The 20,771-nt window shown below is 39.6% G+C and overlaps 1 protein-coding gene across 1 annotated transcript; it reads left to right on the top strand.

Moving 5' to 3' along the window:
- Positions 1-8,844: 8,844 nt before the first annotated feature.
- Positions 8,845-12,436, top strand: LOC126635298 (regulator of G-protein signaling 1-like). The gene is made up of 5 exons (XM_050306340.1): positions 8,845-9,057; positions 9,440-9,523; positions 10,145-10,206; positions 10,754-10,917; positions 11,627-12,436. The coding sequence occupies exons 1-5, from the start codon at positions 8,939-8,941 to the stop codon at positions 11,810-11,812; spliced, it is 615 nt and encodes a 204-aa protein (XP_050162297.1). The 5' UTR covers positions 8,845-8,938; the 3' UTR covers positions 11,813-12,436.
- The last annotated feature ends 8,335 nt before the right edge of the window (positions 12,437-20,771 follow it).

Raw genomic sequence — 20,771 nt, 5'->3', positions numbered from 1 at the left:
TTATCCTGTGGTTTCTAGGCCCCATGTCTCAGTCTGAGGCTGAAGAACTTTTATATTAAATTTTGATGACTCTTTCAGAGTAACTCAGAGCACCACAGAAAAAGCTCAGCAGTTAAGAGCAAAACTATTATTGTCATGAAACTCGGCGTGTTCCATTTCCTGCTGCTCATATGAAACCTTCCCTCCAGATTTGGTTATCTTGGTTTGCAGACTGGATTTTCATGTGTTCAAATTGATTTCAAAATCAAAGGGAAGTGGTCCCACATATCAGAACTCACCTGTTTTACTGTACTGATACTGATACGTACAGCACACAGGCAAGGGGGAATTCAGACCTGGCAGCACGTAGCCCACGCTGCAGGAAGAGCAGTTTTAATGGTCTGTGAAGGTCACAGAAACAAGGCTGAAATAATTAGTTTTCACCACAGGTGAGGAACTGGTGGGACATGGTAGTCACTGTGTTTTGATAATGACACGTATTAGGAAAATCCATTCTGAGGGTGTGACAAACCCTCTTCTGAATAAAGATTATAATCAGCACTCATGTCTGCAGGCTTCCAGGTAGATACTGAACGAGGAATCGAGCAGTGGTTCTGACTGACAAGGGCCCCGTCTACGGGCCCATGTCCCGTAATTTACACGTGAATTAAAGAGTCATTTCCCACACATGTTAGAGATGAGACAGAATTGTAGGGATCCAAAGAAGCAGACATTCATTTTAGTAAAACCATGGGCATATACCTAAACATATACCTAAGTTCTCAACTCTGCAAGGAGAAGGTATGTGAAGGACTAGGCTGTTTGTAATCAAACCCATGCACCAAAGACTTCTTTAAGCTTTCAGACTGGCATCCTGGGTGATGCACGTTTGGAAACAGGTGCCAAGCACAGGCACCAGTAACATGGGTGAGTACATTCAGGAATATTTGTCTTGTCAAACATAAACCCACTTCTTTCTTACAAACAACTGTCTTTAACTAAATATTATATGATCAAAGAGCAGTTCAGTTTTCTAAGAACTACAGTAGACTCACATTGTGATACTGTGTTTGCCCACATTCTTCTCAGGAATTATATGCTAACTGCTGGTAGTTGGATTTCCCCAAATGCACGGAGGTTCCAGCAGTCCAAAAGTAGCAGCCAGTCTAGTACAGGCATTTAATGGAATCCTAAAATGGTTTGGGTTGGAAGGGACCTTTAAAAGTCATCTAGTTCCACTTCCTGTAATAAGCAGGGACTCCTTCAATCAGATCAGGTTGCTCAGAGCCCTGTCCAGCTTGACCTTGAATGTTCCCAAGTATCCACCACTGCTCTGGGCAAAGGTGTCCCAGTGCTTCAGGATGTGTCAGGTGCAAGTCATGTGGAAGGGAGGGAGGGAGGGAGGATGGGGTGGGTCCCTGTGGTATAGCCTAAAACAGCAAATATAGTAAATGAGAGCAAATTCAAGTCTTTCTGTCGCAAACATTCTGATTCCTGAGAAGTCAAAGCAGACAGCAGGTGAGATTCAAAGTAAGTGACAGGAAATACAACTAAACTGTCTTCCTTTCCTGCTTCATCACAAGAAGAGCTGGTTCTAAGAGAACACCACAGAAAACACGTCGCTTTTAAATCTTCATAGATTCAAATGGAGACTGCACAGCTGTCTTCAATTTGCACATTTTTTGAAGTACTTTCTGCTACTTCACCTATAAACTAGGCAAGGATTTTCAGAGGGAGATGGAAGAAATGGTAATTTGAATTATGCACTTCCAGTATGTAATTCTCATTAAAAAGAGTCAAGTTGGAAACCTCTCATAATTTCTAAAATCACCATTCTTTCCTAAGTAGGACTCTTCTAACTGAATTAGACTTCTATAGTCAGGACATCATTCATTAGTTACACAGAGAAACTCAGAATAAATCAGGTTGGGAAGGAACTGAGCAGGTTTCTAGTCCAATCCCTTGCTCTAAGCAGGATCAACTATGAGCTTAGACCATGCTGCTTAGAGATTTATCCAGTTTGCTGTGGAAAATCGTCAAGGATGGAGATGACCCAGACCTACAGGCAGCCTGCTCTGCTGCCCTGAAGGGGAAAGATGTTCTGTATAACCAAAAACTCTTCTTGTGCAAATCTGCACCCCTTGTGTCTCATACTCCTACCACACAGCATTGTGAGAGCCTGGTTTCCCCTTCTTGATAACCCCTCCAGCAACATCTCTACACCCCAGGACAATGTCTCTAAATCCCTTCTTTTTAGCATGTCCATTCTTCAGCTCCTTGTATACTAGTTTTTTTTTATTGTGAGCTCTATCCTGAGTTGCCTGCTCAGCCAAGATAGTGTCCTAGTACATCTGGTTGTTTTCCTGAGTGTCAGAACAGATCCTCCTTGTGTCTGGAGTGGTTTCCAGTAACAAGGCAATCTTTGGATGAACCCCATCCCTGTGAGCCATATTTGGGCCAGCACTGATGTGACAATTCAGCCAGGAAATTTATAACACCAAGTATAAAATAGACACTTGAAACTATTTGTAATCCTACAGAGAAGTCTTTATCAGCATAATCCCACTTAAACCTTCAGTAATATTTTTCCTATTTAAAAGTTCTTAGAAACATTTTCAAAATGGAAACCGTGAGTTTTAGTTTGCTGTGTTGAATCAAACCATTTGTTACTTTAATAGTGAAGGATACAGAATTTTACTGTCTATTAAACCAGTAGGAGAGAAAAAGCAGCTGATTTTTCACCATTAAGATTCAGATGAAACTGAAGCCTGTCAAGTTCAAAAGCTACACCTGCACTGTGCTCACATCACATTTCCATGCTGACAGTGAAAACTCAGCAAACGCTGCTTCACACCCCAGTGCCTCAGGCCCTGTTCCCACTCTATTTTGCTTAATAAAACATGAGAAACAGCCTGCTGGGTCAGTGCAGTTTTTGGCTGCATAAAAATGTGAGGAGGTAATCAGAAATGTGTGCGTTTCCCAGATGGTGCATGATGAACACTTCCTGCGCTATTAAACAGCAGATACAGGAAGCGTCACCATCAGCACCAAAAAGTCACTGTACTGCAGTTTTTTCTCTCACCCCACTCCTTTTTTTTTTTTTTTTTTTTTTTTTTTTTTAATAATCAATCCACATGTCATTCAGTCTGGTTGAGAACCAGAAGTCCTCCAATTTCACAGAAATCAAACAGTTAATTTATTTCAGATGCAAAGCCTCAGAGAGAGAAGGATCTCATTTCTGATAAACTGTATAAGCTTATTACACTGTAATTAAGAAACGGTCACACACACACAAAAGGAGAGTTACTGGATATGGATGTCAATGAAATATGCTTCAGTATCATGAGAAAACATACATCTAATTCCCTGCACTGACTCTACCCTATAAACACCCAACTGTTAGTGCTAAAAACACTTAAAATACAGTCAATATTTTTCTGTCAAGTCACGAAGGTTTGAAAAGATGCCATAGGAAAAATAGTAACCACAAGAACAACTTATATTCAGTAATGTTTTAAATTCAAAGGCTTCCAGTCATTTAGAACAGCCAGAGAAGTGAGTGGCATGACTCAAGTCACAAAAGGTGGGAGCACAGTGCCCATGGAAACATTTAGAGGTTTAGACACAGGAAAGACATGTTGCCATCTCTTTACAGAGGCAGCAAGCATACCAGAATGGATATAGAGACTGGACTGTATTTTAATCTCCATATGATTCACAAAACCAGGGAAAACATCACCTGAATGCTCTCCACAGTGATTTCAAGAGCTTCACTGCCACGGTCCAAAAAATCCCCTAAAACTCCACAAGGTTCCCTCAGAACTTAGGGGAACTTCTAAAAGAAGAAAAAAAAAAATCCCCTAAAAGTATCCTGCAGATACTCCAGAGACAGACAGGGCAATTTTGGGTAGAACTGGTAGTTTGCAGGAATGTTTGTGTGAAGTTATTTTGTGTTGAGGAAGTGAAAGAGCTAAAAGAGATTTCAAGAAAGCTCTGGTCACTTGTCCTCCAGAGTCAGGTCTCTCCCAGGACAAACACCACATGACTTTCTCAAGTGGTGGATCATTGCCCAAAGTTTAGCTTGTGGCATTCCTTGACCTAGGTCGGCATTAGGCTTCACTTATTTTTCAAATATAGAAATCCTCTTGTATTTTGAGAAGTATGATGCCACACTCAATCCTAGTTAGGCCTTACTGGTTTCAAAATTAAAAACTATCATTGAATTAATTAGGAACAAGAGCTAACATTGGGAACATCTGAACTTTCAGACAAAAGAAATAGTCCTCAAAGAAACCAATTGTCATTTAAGCACCAAAAACAAGACCACTAAAACCAGTAGAAAGATTTTTATTTTAATGGCTTCAGTATTTCATTTGAGAAGATTTTTGCTTGCAGGAGAAATTAGATATAAAAATAAATTATAATGGATGCCATGACTGTTATGGACTGACTACATGCTATTAGAGAAAATCCTCATGTTCCAGCACATCATTCCTGTAGCTCAAAAGAGCCCACCCTTTTTTTTTTTTTTTTTTTTTAATGAGCACTGTTTCCTCACACACAAAAACTTTCTATTTCCTCTAAGTGCCTTTTTTTTTTTTTTTTTAGAGAGATGGTTTATCAGCAGCTGACTTCTCTAGGTCACATAAAAGACAGAAACATTTCAAAGAAATCACTTGTTTTCACAGTTAATACTCGGGTATGTGACGGGCAGGTGGATATTCTGCAGTGGGGCAGCACTGGCTGGCTGGGCACTCGACCTCAGCAAGCGTGGCCAGGCTTTACTCCAGAGAGCTTTGTGATACACAGCAAGAGTGCAGCAAAGCTAAAAATTGTCAAGAGTGACCAAAAAGAAACATAAAAGCAGAAGTCAGAAGGAGAAGCTTAAAATCATTTACACCAGCAAAATGGGACTTAAGAGTTCACGGAACGTTCGAACCGCTTTGCTTTAACCAAAGCTGTCCAGTAACCTTGGAAATTCTCACGTTGTTATGCTCTTGCACCCTATCAACTGGTCACCAGAAGGAACAGAAAACAGTGCATGGAAACAGGTTGGCTATTAGCAAATATTCGCAAGTGTTTTCTGTGCACATTAAGTTGGATGAGTTACTTATCACAAACCTACAAGAGATCTGGAAATCACCAGAAACCAGCTGATGAAGGCCGCCTGTGCTACTGTTGCTGCAAAAAGTGCTCCTCTGCCCTTTTATTGGACAGAGTTAAACGAGGCAATGGGGTCAAAGCCTAGGACAAGAAGAATTCTGTACCAAATAACAGGATTATTTTAATAAGCCCTACAATTGGAAGGCTTAAAATATACTTTTTGCAATTTCCTGTAATAGTATGGAAGACGACTAATTATTAAGCAAGGAAGTATTTCAAGCAGCAATTAGCCATCATGCTCTACCTGAAAGAGACGAAAGTGTTATACAGGTGGATTAAGACAGCGGGAGATGAAAAAGACAGGTCTACTACCAACCATCTCGTGATGAAACGAAAAGAAACCCAGTAAATTAGGAGGACAGAAGTTATGCAAAAGCTTTCCATTGTGTCAGGACATAACAATGATACCTCATGGAATCATGTTATAAACCCCATCAGAATCTGGACTACAGTTCTGTCTACAGGAAACAAGGATAGTGACCCTGAATATGGGTGTATGCAAATGGTTTTAAAGTATTATATTTTTAAAGTCAAGTTAAAAATAAGTAGCCCTTTTGACACTGCAAATGTCAAATCAGAGCATTCAGAACAACAGAATTGTGTAAGCTGTGGGTAGTCAACTTCTAGTCCACTTACAGGCTCCAGTCCAACTCTTCTGCAAAGCAGAATCCCCTACAATAACCAAATATGTAGTTAGCAAAGTACTTTTAACTTAGGAAATCCCATGCAAGTGTTTTCCTGGTTTTCTGTGGTCTGCAGACTTTCTGTGGAAGCAGAACATTGCTCAAGTAATGAGAAAAGTTAGTGTCAGCCCTCTGAATCTTGCAGTTCCTCTTTGCCCTCTCACTTTAATTGTATATTTTACTTAAGTCTTTTAGACAGTTTTTCCCATTCTTGAAATTGGGAAACTTGCACTGGGCTCAACAAGTAAAATTTTAAAGATGAGTGGGTTTGTGTAGAAAGAGTGAATCAGAGACAGTGAAACATGCCACTGAGGGAAAAAAGGATGTCTTGAAGATCAGAGTTACTCAGAGGAAGAAAGTATTTATTCACAGTGAAGGAAAAAAGTGAATAATAATCACACTGCCGTGTTGAGATATCTGCTACTAAATGCAACAGGCTTTGATTTTGCTGAGTTTGAGCACTGCTTACAGGAAGATATGAGAATATTATTGCTTTACATTGTCTTTACACTTCTTATGACCTAAGCTAGCAGTTTATGAGCCCAACTTTTTCCTAGGCACATGTTCTTCATCCCTTCTCCAAATCAGAGGCTCGTAACTCCCAGGCTTCTTTCTGCATTTCCCAGGCTTACATGAATCTTCGCACAAGTAGACAAACAGACCTGGCATAGAGTGAACCAGAGAGGTAGCAGTGGTTTCCTTTGCACAGGAATAAAGGGCAGCAGTAGTAGTGCAGAGAATGGGGTTTACTGATTTGGAAGACTGGAAAGGTCTGTCCATTATATTAAGAGCATTGTTGATTGAGGATGTGAGAACAACAGAACATAAGGACATCAGCTGATGTCAGGTGGTCTGCTTGTTAACCACAACTTTTTCTTTGTTCACGATACAGTACCCCACCTATTCCTACTTCACTTTTGACTGTCTTTATTAGCACCAGGATCCTAAAAGCAAAGGTTTATACCCCTAGGGTCCAGTGGTATAATGTCTCTACAGGTGACATTGTTATGTAATATTAATATAACTGATCTCCTCTACAAAATAACCAGGAAAACAATTCAAATATTGTGTGACAGCAGCATTATCTCGATGTAAATTATAAGATTGCTATTCTTTCTTTACTCAAAAGAATATTTTTTTGCAAGAAGGGGAAGTACAAAGACCGCAGGATAATCCCTTTCTAGAGGAAGGTCTGATGCCACACCTGTTATATGCATTGATATATTTAACGAATCCCAACGGTAAAGACAGTAATTTCATTTTAAATGGAGAACAGACATTCCTTTTCTTGCAAACGAACTGTCAACAGTCTTGCATTGAGAATAGGTGTAAACAAACAAACCATCCTATTCTCCAAGGAATCAACTCTATCTAGTCCCTCTTAGACTCACAGAACTTCTCTGGTGAATGTTTATACGAACTTGTAATTTTAAGTTCAAGACATTGCCCTCCTTCTAGCCTCAGCCTACGAAGTACCGGGAGATACGATAGGAAATAGTGATTTCGGGTTTTCCCCCCCTCGATGTGACTTTTGTCTGTCGCCCTTTACCCTTTTATTGCACCTTTCAGAGATGAGTTTGGATGCAGCACCTCTAAAACCCTCCCAGCAATTCACCGAGGGCAGCTCCTAACTGAGGAAACACAATGAGATGCTGAGAGGGCTGAACGTCAAAGCCCAGCACGCTAAGTACGAAATCAAATACAGCACTGGTAACGTCTCTTTCTTCCTTTTTTTAGCCTTATTCAGGGCGGCCAAGAGCAGTTGGTAAATATCTCTGCTGCACAAAGGTCAGTGTTTACCTGATAGCACCGAGATAAACATTTCCTGCAGTGCGACCTATGCAGACACATTTGTGTCACTAACACTCGGGATCAGTGGCCTCCTGTGGTTAAAACCGCCCTGATGCAGACGGTGTGTCCTTGCGTGCACAGCTGCCTGCAGACAGTTCTTGGTCTCGCAGTCCTTTGCATCACAGCTCACTAGGAAGTTGTAGAGGTGTGAGCAGTTACCACGATCATATGAAGCCCTGTTCACATCATTCATGAGCTGTTTATAAGTAATCAAAGTTATATGTGTTATTTAGTACAACAAAATCTTCAAAATGTCACAGAAAAAAAACCAAACAAACAAAACCCACAACACAAAAAAATCAACAAGCAATCAAACAGAAATTGGGATGCCCAGGGACCAGATTAAGTACTTCAGCATCTAAACCATCATTCCAGACAGTTACAATTAATTCTTCATCTTGTTTGATATCCATGGTTTCTTCCTTGGAATGGAACTCGAGTATGTACAAAGAACACACACCTCCCTCAAGCCTGCCGTAATGCTCACACTGTAGTTACAACAGCAGCTCTTTAACTTAATATTTAATACATGCCAAGTCACTTAAAATTATGGAGGTGTTCCTGAAATATGGCAGTGTGCTTCCAAATTATCTGACTTGGTAAAATTACACCAAATTAAATAAGTTCTTGCTGCTTCAAAACCCTTTCCTGTGAAAATCACTTCTAAATATTTTCACAGCACATGTCTAAACAAACGAGATGCCTCTGTCCAATACACTATTCCAGTTTGAAAAGTAATTGGTGACTTGCAAATAGCTTGTTGCATATGTAACTTTAATACTTGGATATCTTAGAGTATTTTTCTAGTATTTTGCTGAACCCACCTAATCAATTGAAAACTTCAGGTCTCAGGCATGTAACAGGTGAATTTTGTGAATTAAATGGTAGTATTTGCAGCTCATTTGATAAAACCAAGAAATATTTCTGATTTGCAAGTGCCAATCAGAAAGGGACAAGGATTCAAAGTTCTAGAGGGGATTTTTTTTTTTTAACAGACACACAGACACACATAACAATCCGAAAAGTAATTCAGTGTCATCCGGTTTAGCCTCAACCACGAGACACCGCTGTCTGTTTTCTTTCTCAAAAGACTCACGTCACTGTGCACTGAAAAAAGGGAACTTCCAGTTTGTGGTGAGGATACATGATAAACAGATCTGTTCACACCAACTAGAAGGACTGCCTGCGTCAATAAAAGGCAGCAGCAGAGGCCGGGAGCTGACATTTGGTGCTTGGAGGATTATCACTGCAAAAGTCGCTTCATGCTAAAGTTAAGTAAAATGCCAGGATTTTTTTTTTCTCACAACATGACTGAATTAAATGGAAAAGAAGACTGCAAGCTCGCAGAAGGCAGAATCCATAAAAAGAAGCAAAAGTCTTTGTAAGTATATACAACTTAATATAAACTTTAATGTATTAGAAGTGAAAATACTCCACTAATCTTGGAGATTAAGAAATAACACTGTGTTTCAGGCTAAATGACTGCAAAAGCCTGCTCAAAGCCCAGGACTGCAGCAACATTAAAAAAGGCTTGAGCTGATGCATACCAATTAATTGATTACTTTAAGTAATCAGAAGTAGATTTGGATACATGGGGGGCCTCTTAGTCCTTTCAAAAAAATTTCTTGGGTACGTAGCTTCCCAGACTTTGATCATAGGATAGAGCTGTCTGTCTCTGCTTAAAAGTTTGAAGAAAATTTAGGTGGAATTTAAATGCAACTGTAATGTTTATGGATTACAAAAATATCTGTTCATCATTTCAGTGGTGCAGATTTCAAAAACTATTTGAAGTGCATGGTACCACATATTGAATCTGGGATCAAGACTTCCAACACTAGAAATGTCCTGTAAGTACTGAGATGCAAGTTATCAAATATAACCATAGCCAGTTTACAGTGCAATAAGCTACTTCAATTCTAAACTACTTCTAGAACAACAAATTTTACAATAATGTCTAGAATTTCCAAACGGCAAGAGAGGTGAACATTAGTAAATAAAAACTATTCATGGAATTAGAGATGTTTTCTTATTGATGTGATGTGTTTGTATAAAACAGTGAGGGAGAGGACAACTCAGTTAAATCCATTTTTGTCAGAGGAACATTGTATCTATTCTCAAAAGATTTACAAGAAACTTCACACTTAAGTGAAGAGCAGGGGGTATTACCACTATTGTAGAAATTTGGAAATAGAATTACAGGTAGAAAATTACTTTATTGCAATTCCAGTAGAAGTTTATCTTCCTAGGAACAGAATTTAGGATAACATCATAGCTGCACATTTTTCCCATCTCTGATTATTTTTCTCAAAGTAGGCTGCCTCCAGGATCTCAGATTATGATAAAACCATAAATTCAGTAAATGCATATTCCTTGCATATAACAATAAAATTTATCTCCTTCAGATATGCAAAAAAACCCCCATGATTTCTTGCCTAAGGCTTTTTTTTCTCTTTCTCTTGTCATCTTAGGCTTTCTACAGAGGAAGTTATTCAGTGGTCACAGTCTTTGGAAAAGCTCTTGGCCAGCCAAAGTAAGTCTATTACTTCAATATGACTTCTGAGGACAAAATTTTACCCAATCTCACCAAATAGCCAAAGCTGTATCATTATATAAAACACTGCCAGAGAATTGGCAGTTGTATTCCAGTTTTTTATAGCTCTATTGTAACATGGCCACTAGTACAGCTTTGTTTCCAAGTTGTTGTTTGTTTTTTTTTTCTCTCCATTTTCAGTGGAGCAAATAAACTCCTCATTTCAGTGCTTTTTGTTCAGTCTTCTATCCTTGGATAATACATCAGTTTAACTTGGAATTTTCTCTCCACTTGTACCTTAAGACAACCTGTTTAGGAAGGACTAGAACCCATTGATGTAATATGGTACTCAAGCTCTAGATCTAAAAATGCTAAACATAATTATGAAGACTCCCACCAGGTTTAACATTAGACTATCTGTAGTATGGTGAAGAAGAGAAGAACAATGTATTTTGGCATGATTTTGTGTTGTATTTCAATACAACTCCTGCTATTTATTTTATCCTTTCTGGTCAATAAGTGATGATGGTTTTGTGTTTGGCTTTAGGTGGTCAAGGTATCTTTCGGGAGTTCCTGAAGTCAGAGTTCAGCGAGGAAAACATCGAGTTCTGGTTGGCCTGTGAGGATTACAAGAAAACCAAGTCTGATCACTTACAGGGCAAAGCAGAGAGGATTTATGAGGAGTTTGTTCAGTCAGATGCTATTAAACAGGTATGTACAGAGCCAATCTGTGCAGCGTTACAATACAAGGATTCTGGATAGTCCAAAAATAGAAGCATGTCTTCACTGAGATGCTCACACATTCACTCAGTTACATCAGAGGAAGAGACAGACACATGCTTGCACGACCATACTTGCATCATTGCTGTCTTCAGCCATGAGATAATCAGATCTCACAAACAGAGTCACAGGATACAGGCCAGTCAGTACTTGAGAGCACCACCAGCAGAGCTCAGCAAAGGCCTCAGCAGCTTAGCACATGATGCTTCCTGCTGAGTTTTCAAACCCAGTTTGAATTACTGATGGTGTCTGTAGATCCTCAGGAGTTTGTTAGTAGAAACACCAGGGATAACTTCTTGTCTTTTAAAATATGTGGACCTTCTGGGAAACTGAAAGTTCTCTATGTTGATCATATTTCAAACTGGAGACCATCAACACAAGATTCCTCTCTTTAACTGGAGGCTTTCCTCTCAGTACTCTGTTTTCGAGTTGTATTACTTCTGACTCCATAAGAAACTGCACTTCTATAGTGAACAGCCATTTCTGTGCCTAACTGGAATATAAGAATGTAAATTCCCTCACTTTACAATGCTGACATTAAACTATCACACTGAGTTCTAAGGATGAAAATTTGTGTATTGATGAAGCATTAGATATAGAAAGATTAAGTTTTCAAAAGCATTTGTTTTTTCCTTTCCAGATCAATATTGACTATCAGATGAGAGAAGCAACAGCCAAAAAGGCTCAAGACCCAACTCCCACAAGTTTTGATGAAGCCCAGAAAACAGTGTATACCCTTATGGAAAGGGATTCATATCCCAGATTTTTAAAATCCCAAACCTACCTGAACCTTTTGAACCAGCTGCAACCCAACACTTCAAAATAAAAAGTGTTTGAGGCAGCAAAGAACCAGGTAAACTCTGTGTCGAGTATCCTGACAAGATCCTTCAGGGTGGCTGGATCTTGGCAAGGAAAATCCCTGCCTTGGAAGGAAGAGCTCAAGGGAGATGCAAACAGCTCCACAGCCGGGACAATGCAGGATAAAAGCTGGCCAGGCTGTCACAAGAGTGAGAGCAGCACAAGGAGAAAATCCTCTCCTCCCATGCACCATGGAGTCAAGACAGGATATGGATACTGTTTGTTGTTTGAACTACACTATGAACATTGAAACAAGTCTTAGATCCCAAAGAACTGCTGATCATTAGGAAGTGCAAGACTATCAAGCTGAGTGCTGGGAAAAGATTACCCAAATCAGAAGGAAAAACAAGGATGACTGACAATTTTGTGCATAAGAAAATGCTCAGACAAGACTGATAGCTTTCTTAAAAATCTGTGAAGTATTAATAAGTGTGAGTGCTATTGTGCTATGTAAATATATTATAAGCTGACAGGTATTAAAATTGATAAGTTTTAAATTACATAAGAATTATATAAGCTGTATTTTTAATAAGTTTATATTCAACAGGCAGGTATGTAGCATCTTTGCTCTTTAATTTATTGCAAAATAATAAGCAACTCTTTGATGAAATCTACTTTAAAATAAAGTGTTATTGTCATTTTATATCTTACTTTAAGTGATCTTTCAACCATAATTACTGAGTATTGAAACACATGATTCCCTTCCATCCCACTGTGCCACTACTCATCCTGGTATCCAATTATTAATTTTGCCACCACCACTTCTTCTTACCCATTTTACACAACCATAATCTTAGTTATGTGGAATAGGCCATCCTGACCTACTCAGATACATCCTCACAACCCCCAAGAAAGAAAAAACAAACAAACAAAAAATAAAACAAACAAACAAATAAAAACCCCAAAACACACACACAGAAAGAGGAGTACAAATTTCCTCCCTGTTTTTCATACAGACCCAGCTACCAGCACTTAAATCTCAAATACAGAAATTGTTTAACCATTGAGCCCACTGTTCAATCCCCTTTTGACACTAATGATGTGCTGAGCACACAGATCACCCATGGCTGCTTATGTAGAGAGGCAGCAATCGGGTGCAATCCCATTGCTTGTGATACTACCTTGGCAAGATCCAGACTGCAGCTTACACTACCAATACTAGCATCAAAGATCATGTGATTTCACTGCAAATATTGCATTAAATTTACACCAAAAATGTTGAGTAGCCTATACCACAGTGGGTAGTGATGAGAACTAAAGAAAAAAAGTTGTGATTATGCTTGAACTATGTAACTATGAACATGAGTACTACCAAAACTCAAGTGTTTGAGATCTTGTGACATTAGGATTTACAATGAAAAATAAATCAAAGAGTGCCCTGGTCTTCATGAGTTCCCATCATGAGATGGGAACTGGTATCACATGGGTGGCAATACGAGATTTGCTCACATTTTCCATTTTTCCAAAATAACAGGAGCTTAGTTGGGCTCACCCTGTTATTCCACACCAAATGGAGAAGCTATAAACCCAAAGACGTCACCTCACGGCGAGAGCAGACTGTGTGTTCTTACTGCCACCCTTTGGGGACTTTGGGACCTCCAAGGGAAGACAAAACCTGTGTTACAAGCAAAACGGCAGATGCTGCCAACTTCCACCATCCCCAGCTGCTGTAGCTGGAAGCCACTGCAAATCACATCTTCCTTCTTTCAGGGCCAAAAAAAAAAAAAAAAAAAAGCAGAAGAAAAGAACCTGGTCTTGCAGTATTATTGCTAAACGTGTACACACCTGAGGGAGTCTGACTGCAAAACCTGAATGCTCCTGAAACAATGTAAACCAGTCTCCAGCTGCCACTCTTACATGAATTAATTTTCCAGGATCACTAGGAATAAATCTAATTTCTGTGAAGCAGGAACAACAAATAAGCCTCCCACACAAGGTGGATCACAATGTTTGTTCTGACACAGTCAACATGGACCAAATGTCACTTCTTGCATTACTTCAACCTCAGAGAAGACAAAAGAGAACTATGAAATATCAGCTACTCTCTGAACAAACACTGTCTTCAAGTAGCATTGTTCTTTTGACTGTAAATCCCTTAAATCAGTATGGCCACAGTCTGTCTTTGCTTCCCCCGCAGTTTCACAACTTTGCTACAATTTAGTCAAACACCTGTATGAAATTTTGGACTAAAATTATATTTTATAACATGGATAGTTAAATTTTCATTTATTTTTTAATGCCTTGTTGTTGGCAGAGAAGACTGTAGAGCAACTTGTATTACACAGCTGGTATAGGCCAGAGTATTTGAGGAGGGAAGAAGGGACTTTTGCCTCTCTTCCACATGCATCTCTCCCTACTTCATGATTTGGTACAGCGAGAGAACTTAAAGGTCTTTTCTTTTTCAAAAAAAAAAAACCACTCCACAAAACCCAACCTTGGTACGTGTTTTAGTCTTTCACCTTATTTGCAGTACAGACCTGAAATCAACTGCAGAGGTCAATCACACAGATTGTTAATTCCAGAGATATTCCAGCCCACTCCAATGTCCCTGGCAACATGACCACGTTTCACAAAGAAATAAACAGTGCAGCAGAAATTCAGACCTGGCTCTGGGGGTGCTGACATACACCCAGTATTATATATCTGTTGCTATAGCAGGGCGATACAAAACTAGTTGTTTAAACAAGGTCCAAGAGATCTGGATATATTTTATGACAATTTATAGTGCCATCCATACTTTATAAAAGGAAGAAGCTATAGGTAATGGTCTGATGGTACAACTGAAAGAATTTTTACATTACTTTAAGACACTTAAGAATATTTACATGTTTTAGAATAGTCCAGAGATAGGTATTTCTATTATTTTTTAAAAAGCAATACACAATGCTTATTTTCTAGTGATTATTTTTTAAATTCTGCCTAAGCAGAGGTTCTTTGGACTCAGAAAAACAGTGGAACATATAGATCAGAGGAACTGAGGACTCAGTACTTTTCTGTGACCCTTGGTTTATTTACGAGGTGCATGCACTCATTTCCTCCCTCCACTCGTGCACAGGAATAGCCCCAGTATCACAGACTGGTTTCACAGGTGTGGGTTGTGCCCTTTTTTTTTTTTTTTAAAAAAACAAACCCAACCTCCCAGATTTAGCTTTCCCTTTCTGGAAAAAGTACATGAGAAAAGAATGGATATTTGCTGTTCCATTCACTAAGAGAAGTTGAATCAGATTGACCATCAGCTAAAGAACAGTGTAGGAAAACAGAAGGCAGTACATGGAGAAGCTTTAAGATTTGACAGTAGTGACTCAGACTTTTCTTTATGTGTTCTGCCTTAGTCCTGAAGGAAACATTTTCATTGTTTACCAGTGTTCCAGAGTAAAAAAAAACAAAGCATTGTACCATCTTCAGGTGTACTTTTAAAGAGAATTAACTTTTCTCTGCTGCAGTTTTATTTATAGAAGGACTCAAGGGTCCAGCACACCCTAAATATGAATTTGGAAGACTTTAACCTTTCCAATTTGGAAAAAATAATGCACTGCAATAGGTATTTTTAATATTTTCCCAAATAAGCCATAGCAAAACATAGTATGAATCTCTCCCATATACTGAATAGGTCAGCCATGGAAACCTGTTAGTGGAGGCATTCTATCATTATGCACAGTGAAGCAGGAAGGAAACTAAAGCTGAGATAGTGTTATATAGTACAGATGCACCACTTTGACTCCTCAGTGCCACCCATCCCTGCCCACGCTCTGCAGTAGCAGGCTTTCCAGATGTCACCTCCTTTAGAGTAGTGAAATGAGTTTGAAAAGCAAAAAATAGATGATAGACGGTGGAAAAATTAGATTTTCTCATCTTCCATTCAGAGACACAGGTTGATTGTATCAGAGTGTGTAATGCCTGTAAATGAAGCTTTTTGAAATTAAATCTTTAGTCATTAAACACAGGCAGAAATTGCAAAAGAAGTTCTTTGTTAATTAATCATTGGATGATTTAAATTTTTCTTGGATGATCAGAAACAAAGTTAGAGGGGAGCTAAGGTTATCCCCTGGCTTTGTTTGGATAGATACAATCTCAAAGGTTTAAGTCACAAAAAGGGGATTTACAACAATCATTAACCAGTGTGCCTATTTTGGAAATAAACTCATTCCCCCTCATTTCTCAAAACATCCCCAGAAGGTACTCTCTTGAAAGACTCCAAAGATGATCAACATTTACATTCTACTGAGCATTTCCCTTCGATTTTCTCAAGCAGCCTAAGCACCACACAGCCTTAAAGCACTTATCTAAACCAGTTCAGTGACCAGCTCTCATATGGTCCCTTTCACTAATAAAATTAGAAATAGCTTGAGTAGAACATGAAATGCAGAAATGTAAACCTCTCAGGACCACTCTAGACTTGTGTGCAGAGAGAAACAGAGCAGATTAGCAATGCTTCTCTTCAAAGTTTGTTATGCAGCCAAAGTACCAAAGTGACAGCAGAGCTGCCTACAAACTTGACATCACTTGAGTCACAAGGGGGTTGGGTTTTTTTCAAGTTACTGTGGATGGAGGGCTTCTGCTATTAGAGAACAACGTTCAAAAATAAAACAAACACTTTGCATAAGAGTAATAACTCAGTAACCCATGATTTCCATACTACTTATGGAAAAAATCTGTACTACATTTACTGTAGCAAATGATTTGTCAACCATGAAGGTCAAGAAGCCAACTTTAGCTATAGAGAAGAGGCTCAATATTGAACAGAATTCAACCAGCCATGAGATTGAGTAAGGCAGCATGCTTGTTCATGCCAGTCTGAGGAAACAGCAAACACATTCCGGATGTTCAAACAAAGCCTGAAGTCCAGCTGGAGCAACAACAGGATAGCGGGGCCCTGGATTAACACAGACAAATATTCTGCCCAACTTGGAGCACACAGTAATTGATACCTTGATATAAACAAAGAGTGGCAAGATGGAGGACCGGGATCTCCAAAAGGAGCACCCCTGCAGGTGGTGTCATTAACCCTGCTCACTGCAGAGCTTTCTGTGGGAAGGCAGAGTCTGGCAGAGCTCAGGGCACGCAGAGCGTCATACCCAAACCACAGCACCCTCGTCTGGGAAGCCCGATTGAAGGGGTGGGTTGAAAATTCACGTAAAAACCAGTCCAAGCTTCCAATGACATGGTGTCTTTTCCTACTGCAGTGGCTGCAGGATATCAGGTTCACACAATGACATCACAGTATCAGGAAGAGAAAGGTCACAGAGTACAACTGAGGTGAGGTTTTCAAAAGTGCTATCTAGACTTGAATCTGTTCTCACTCAGCAGACAATGGTTAACAGTTTGCAGAAACCAGTCACAACGTTAAGGTTTGTCCAACTTTATTGCTAAAACCTAAAGCCATGAATATAGAAACCATTGAAATTCTTCAGTCAGTAACTATTAGCTGGCCTTCCCTATCTCTACCCAGAAACAAACCACTGCATCATCTCTATATTTGCAGACAAATTGTTGGTTGTTGTGACCTATTGTGAGGAGCTGAACCTGTGCACACTGTTCCCTGTTACCCTGTGAGCAGACATATGTTGTACACTGAACCTAACTTTTCCTGAGTCTATTTTCATATGTACAGCAAGAAAGTTCCCAACACAATCTGTCAAAGCCACCAAGTCAGATGTAATTAGAGAAACAGGGCTCTGCACTGGAAACATCTAAGGCTGTACTAAATGAGAAGCAAGAACACTGACCCATTATTTCTGTACTAAACCCACTCAAACAGCAATAGGGATGAGCAGCAGCTAGATCAGAGCATCTACTTTATGCTCACCTCAAGGTTTAACAAAAGCATCTTACTGCCTAAACTGCTTTTCCTGTGCTTAGACCTGGATCTCTAGGCCCATCCTGGGTGTCCCTATTTAACATGACCTTGCAGGACACTGCATCAGGAACCTTGTAGGACACTGTATCCAGGCAAGCCCCAACAAGCAGTGTTCCCACGCTCACGAATGCCAGTGTGTGGGTGCACTGCAGAAGGAAGGGTGGCAAGGGAGCATGTGGGTAGATGGAAAGAATGGGTACAACACAGAGAATGACACAGACAGTACTTCCATATTCACTAGTGCGAAACAGATGTAGGTGGGTGAGATGTTTATTGAGCAGAGGAACATTAAAATAGAAACACAAATGGGAAATAATTAATATAACAGCAGGAGGGGAAAAAAAAACAAAGAGAAGGCATGAAAGTTAAGAAAGGTGATGCTAGGTAAGAGAATGCAAGAAAACAGAAAAGAAAATACGAGGCTGAGCAAGAACTCATCTGGAAGCATTATCCTCACCGATAAGAAAAAATTGTTGCAATTAAGATGGTCAGAAAACATTGTCTAAACTAGTTGGCAATTGACAGTGAATCCCTAAAAAGAAGAGGTCTGACAACCGACAAATTCAGCAGCTCTGGTATGATATAGTAATTTTCTCATTTTCTGTACTTGTCAATTTTCCTCATCATTTTCCTTCTGAAAAGCATGTCCAGCTCTATCACTGAATAAACCAAACAATAATCGATTCCTATGCAGCCCATCCCCTCATGACACTAAAGCTGCTCTGTGCCCATACAGATGACAACACAAGAAATTCAGAGGAACAAGGCCCTTTCAGAAGCCATGTCAACCTGCCTGTTCCACCTATGTCTCAGTTTCCTGCTGATCTCAGCGTTTCACCTGTCTGGGCAAGGAGTCTTTGAGGCTAAACGAGACCATTCATCAATGGCACTGCAGGCAGTTTCCCCAGAGCCTGCACCCACATCCACCCTTCATGAGGCCAGTTTGAGCTGATGAACACCTCAGTTCAACCTCCTTCTTCAGAGTGGTACCAGATGACATCTAGTGGACTTTAGATGCAATAAAAGGAAGGGTATGATTTTGGTTAAATCAGAGTTCTCCAGTGAAGTAGCACACCTGGTCAATGACTAAAGTTTCCACTCCTCTGGGCTTTAAAAATAGAAGTATATAGGTAACATTCTGGGTATCAAGTTGTGAATGATGGTAGTGAAGAGAGCTGACTCAAGTTTTAAAATCATATTTGCAACAAGTTAAATGAAATGGGAACAGGTCTGAATGGCAGCAGTTCTGTCAAGAGCAAGGCGAATCCTCATAGTGGCTGGGAGGTGTGGAGATGGCAGCCAGGAACATACCCAAAGCCCTTTAGGGTCTCTCAGTCTTTTGGGGGCTTCCCACCCACACAGATTCTCTGGTTTTACAGTCCCTCTGCACTGATTCAAGGATACATTTTCCAGCAAGTCAGCCACCCAGTGCTAAGGGACTCAGGCAATGTGCCTGTGGATACCCATTAAAATTCAAATGATGCTTTGGAACATGGGCAAGAACACAACAAAGCTGCAGATATGAAATAAGCGACAAGTCTTCGACCTAAATATCCTCCCACTGTACAAGTCAAGAGAGGTTTGCAAAAGTATTTTCTTCAACTTAATAGTAAGAACAAACTTAGAAAACCCCAAAACAAGTCTATTTCAATTCAAGCAATATTACACTATTCCTTTATGTCTGTAATATGTAAAAGAAAATACATGAACACAAAGTCACTGGTTACTGATCATCAGTCACTGCTCAATTTAAACTTACAAAGATATGTCATATCTGGTCATATATGGTCTCCTGTTCATCATTTGATAGAAAAAAGTCCCAAATAGTTCATTATCATTAATACTGAAATTTTAGATGAGCTATCATTTAATACCAATGAAGTTTATTACAAAAACAAAATAGATGTAGGTTTTTGCAAAAGAACTTGCATATGTACATATCTGTACACACAAGGTTTTTACAAAATGTATGTAAATGAAATAGTTAGATATTGGTTCAAATCACTAGTGGAGACTATCAACATAATTGAGATTTTCATTTTTAACTTTTCCAGAGTCACCATTATTAACATGTTGGTTTCTTTCTTATTTAACTTCAAAGTAGTTCTACAAGTGAAATCATTTATAGCCATTTTTAGCTTGTCAAGTTCCAGTCCTCAGATGCTTTTAGTATACAACTGCCTCTATATGAGACATTAGAAGTGTATGATGTTTGAGGAGGGATGTGAGAAAGTCAAAACATGTCACTATCGTGGTTATTTGAATAATCAGCTCAGTTACATTGCATAGATATTTGCCCCTGCCCGTTCCCAATATAGAAATAAACTACTCCAAAATCCTGTGTAAGATTATGAAAAATACAAAATAAGATTTAACGGGATAACAATCCACAGAAAACGGATCGCATGGGGATATTTGTCCTTGCCTTCCCTGAGCACAGGTCAAGTCTCACGTGTCTGATGCTGCCCTGCTCAAACACAAGGTTCTGCTGTGGGTAAGCACACCACATACATTTCCTCCCTAGCAGAACCCTTACTGGGTTCTGGGGAAATGGATGTGCATCCTCACACACAAAGGCTGCATACCAGTAGGGTGAGCTGCAATAAAATAAATGAGTGTACTGTATTATTGTAGGCTCAAACTTCAACTGAAGTTCCAACTCTACTCTCAGTTCTTTTTACATGCTTAAGAGGCTCTGTAAGAGGAAAAAAATGAGTCAGAACAGAGAGATAAGATTGAAAGAAATATCACTGCACACAGCTGGGCTGCCAGATGGAGCAGGGATATGATCAACCTTGCCCTTTGAACAGTGTCAGTCTGCACTTTATAGGCCCTGGCAAATCCTCAGAGATCACAAGTCACAACTACCTCAGAAAGAACAGAAAACTCTCTAGAAATATCCCCTTCCATGACTAATTTACAACAGTTGAGGTGGCACTTACTCTCAAAGCCCTGGTGCCAAATCTACCACTGGCACAAACAGCAAGATCAGTGCAAGTGCTCTGCACAGCTGCCTTGAAACACCTGGCTAGAGAAGAATAAGCAAAACGTGGATAACCTGAGTCCCCAT

This window comes from Myiozetetes cayanensis, unplaced genomic scaffold, assembly GCF_022539395.1.
Source record: "Myiozetetes cayanensis isolate MyiCay16 unplaced genomic scaffold, myiCay2020 scf12, whole genome shotgun sequence".
Classification (NCBI taxonomy): domain Eukaryota; kingdom Metazoa; phylum Chordata; class Aves; order Passeriformes; family Tyrannidae; genus Myiozetetes; species Myiozetetes cayanensis.
Note: the sequence above shows the minus strand (reverse complement) of the source record. Positions and strands in the feature narration are given on the sequence as shown.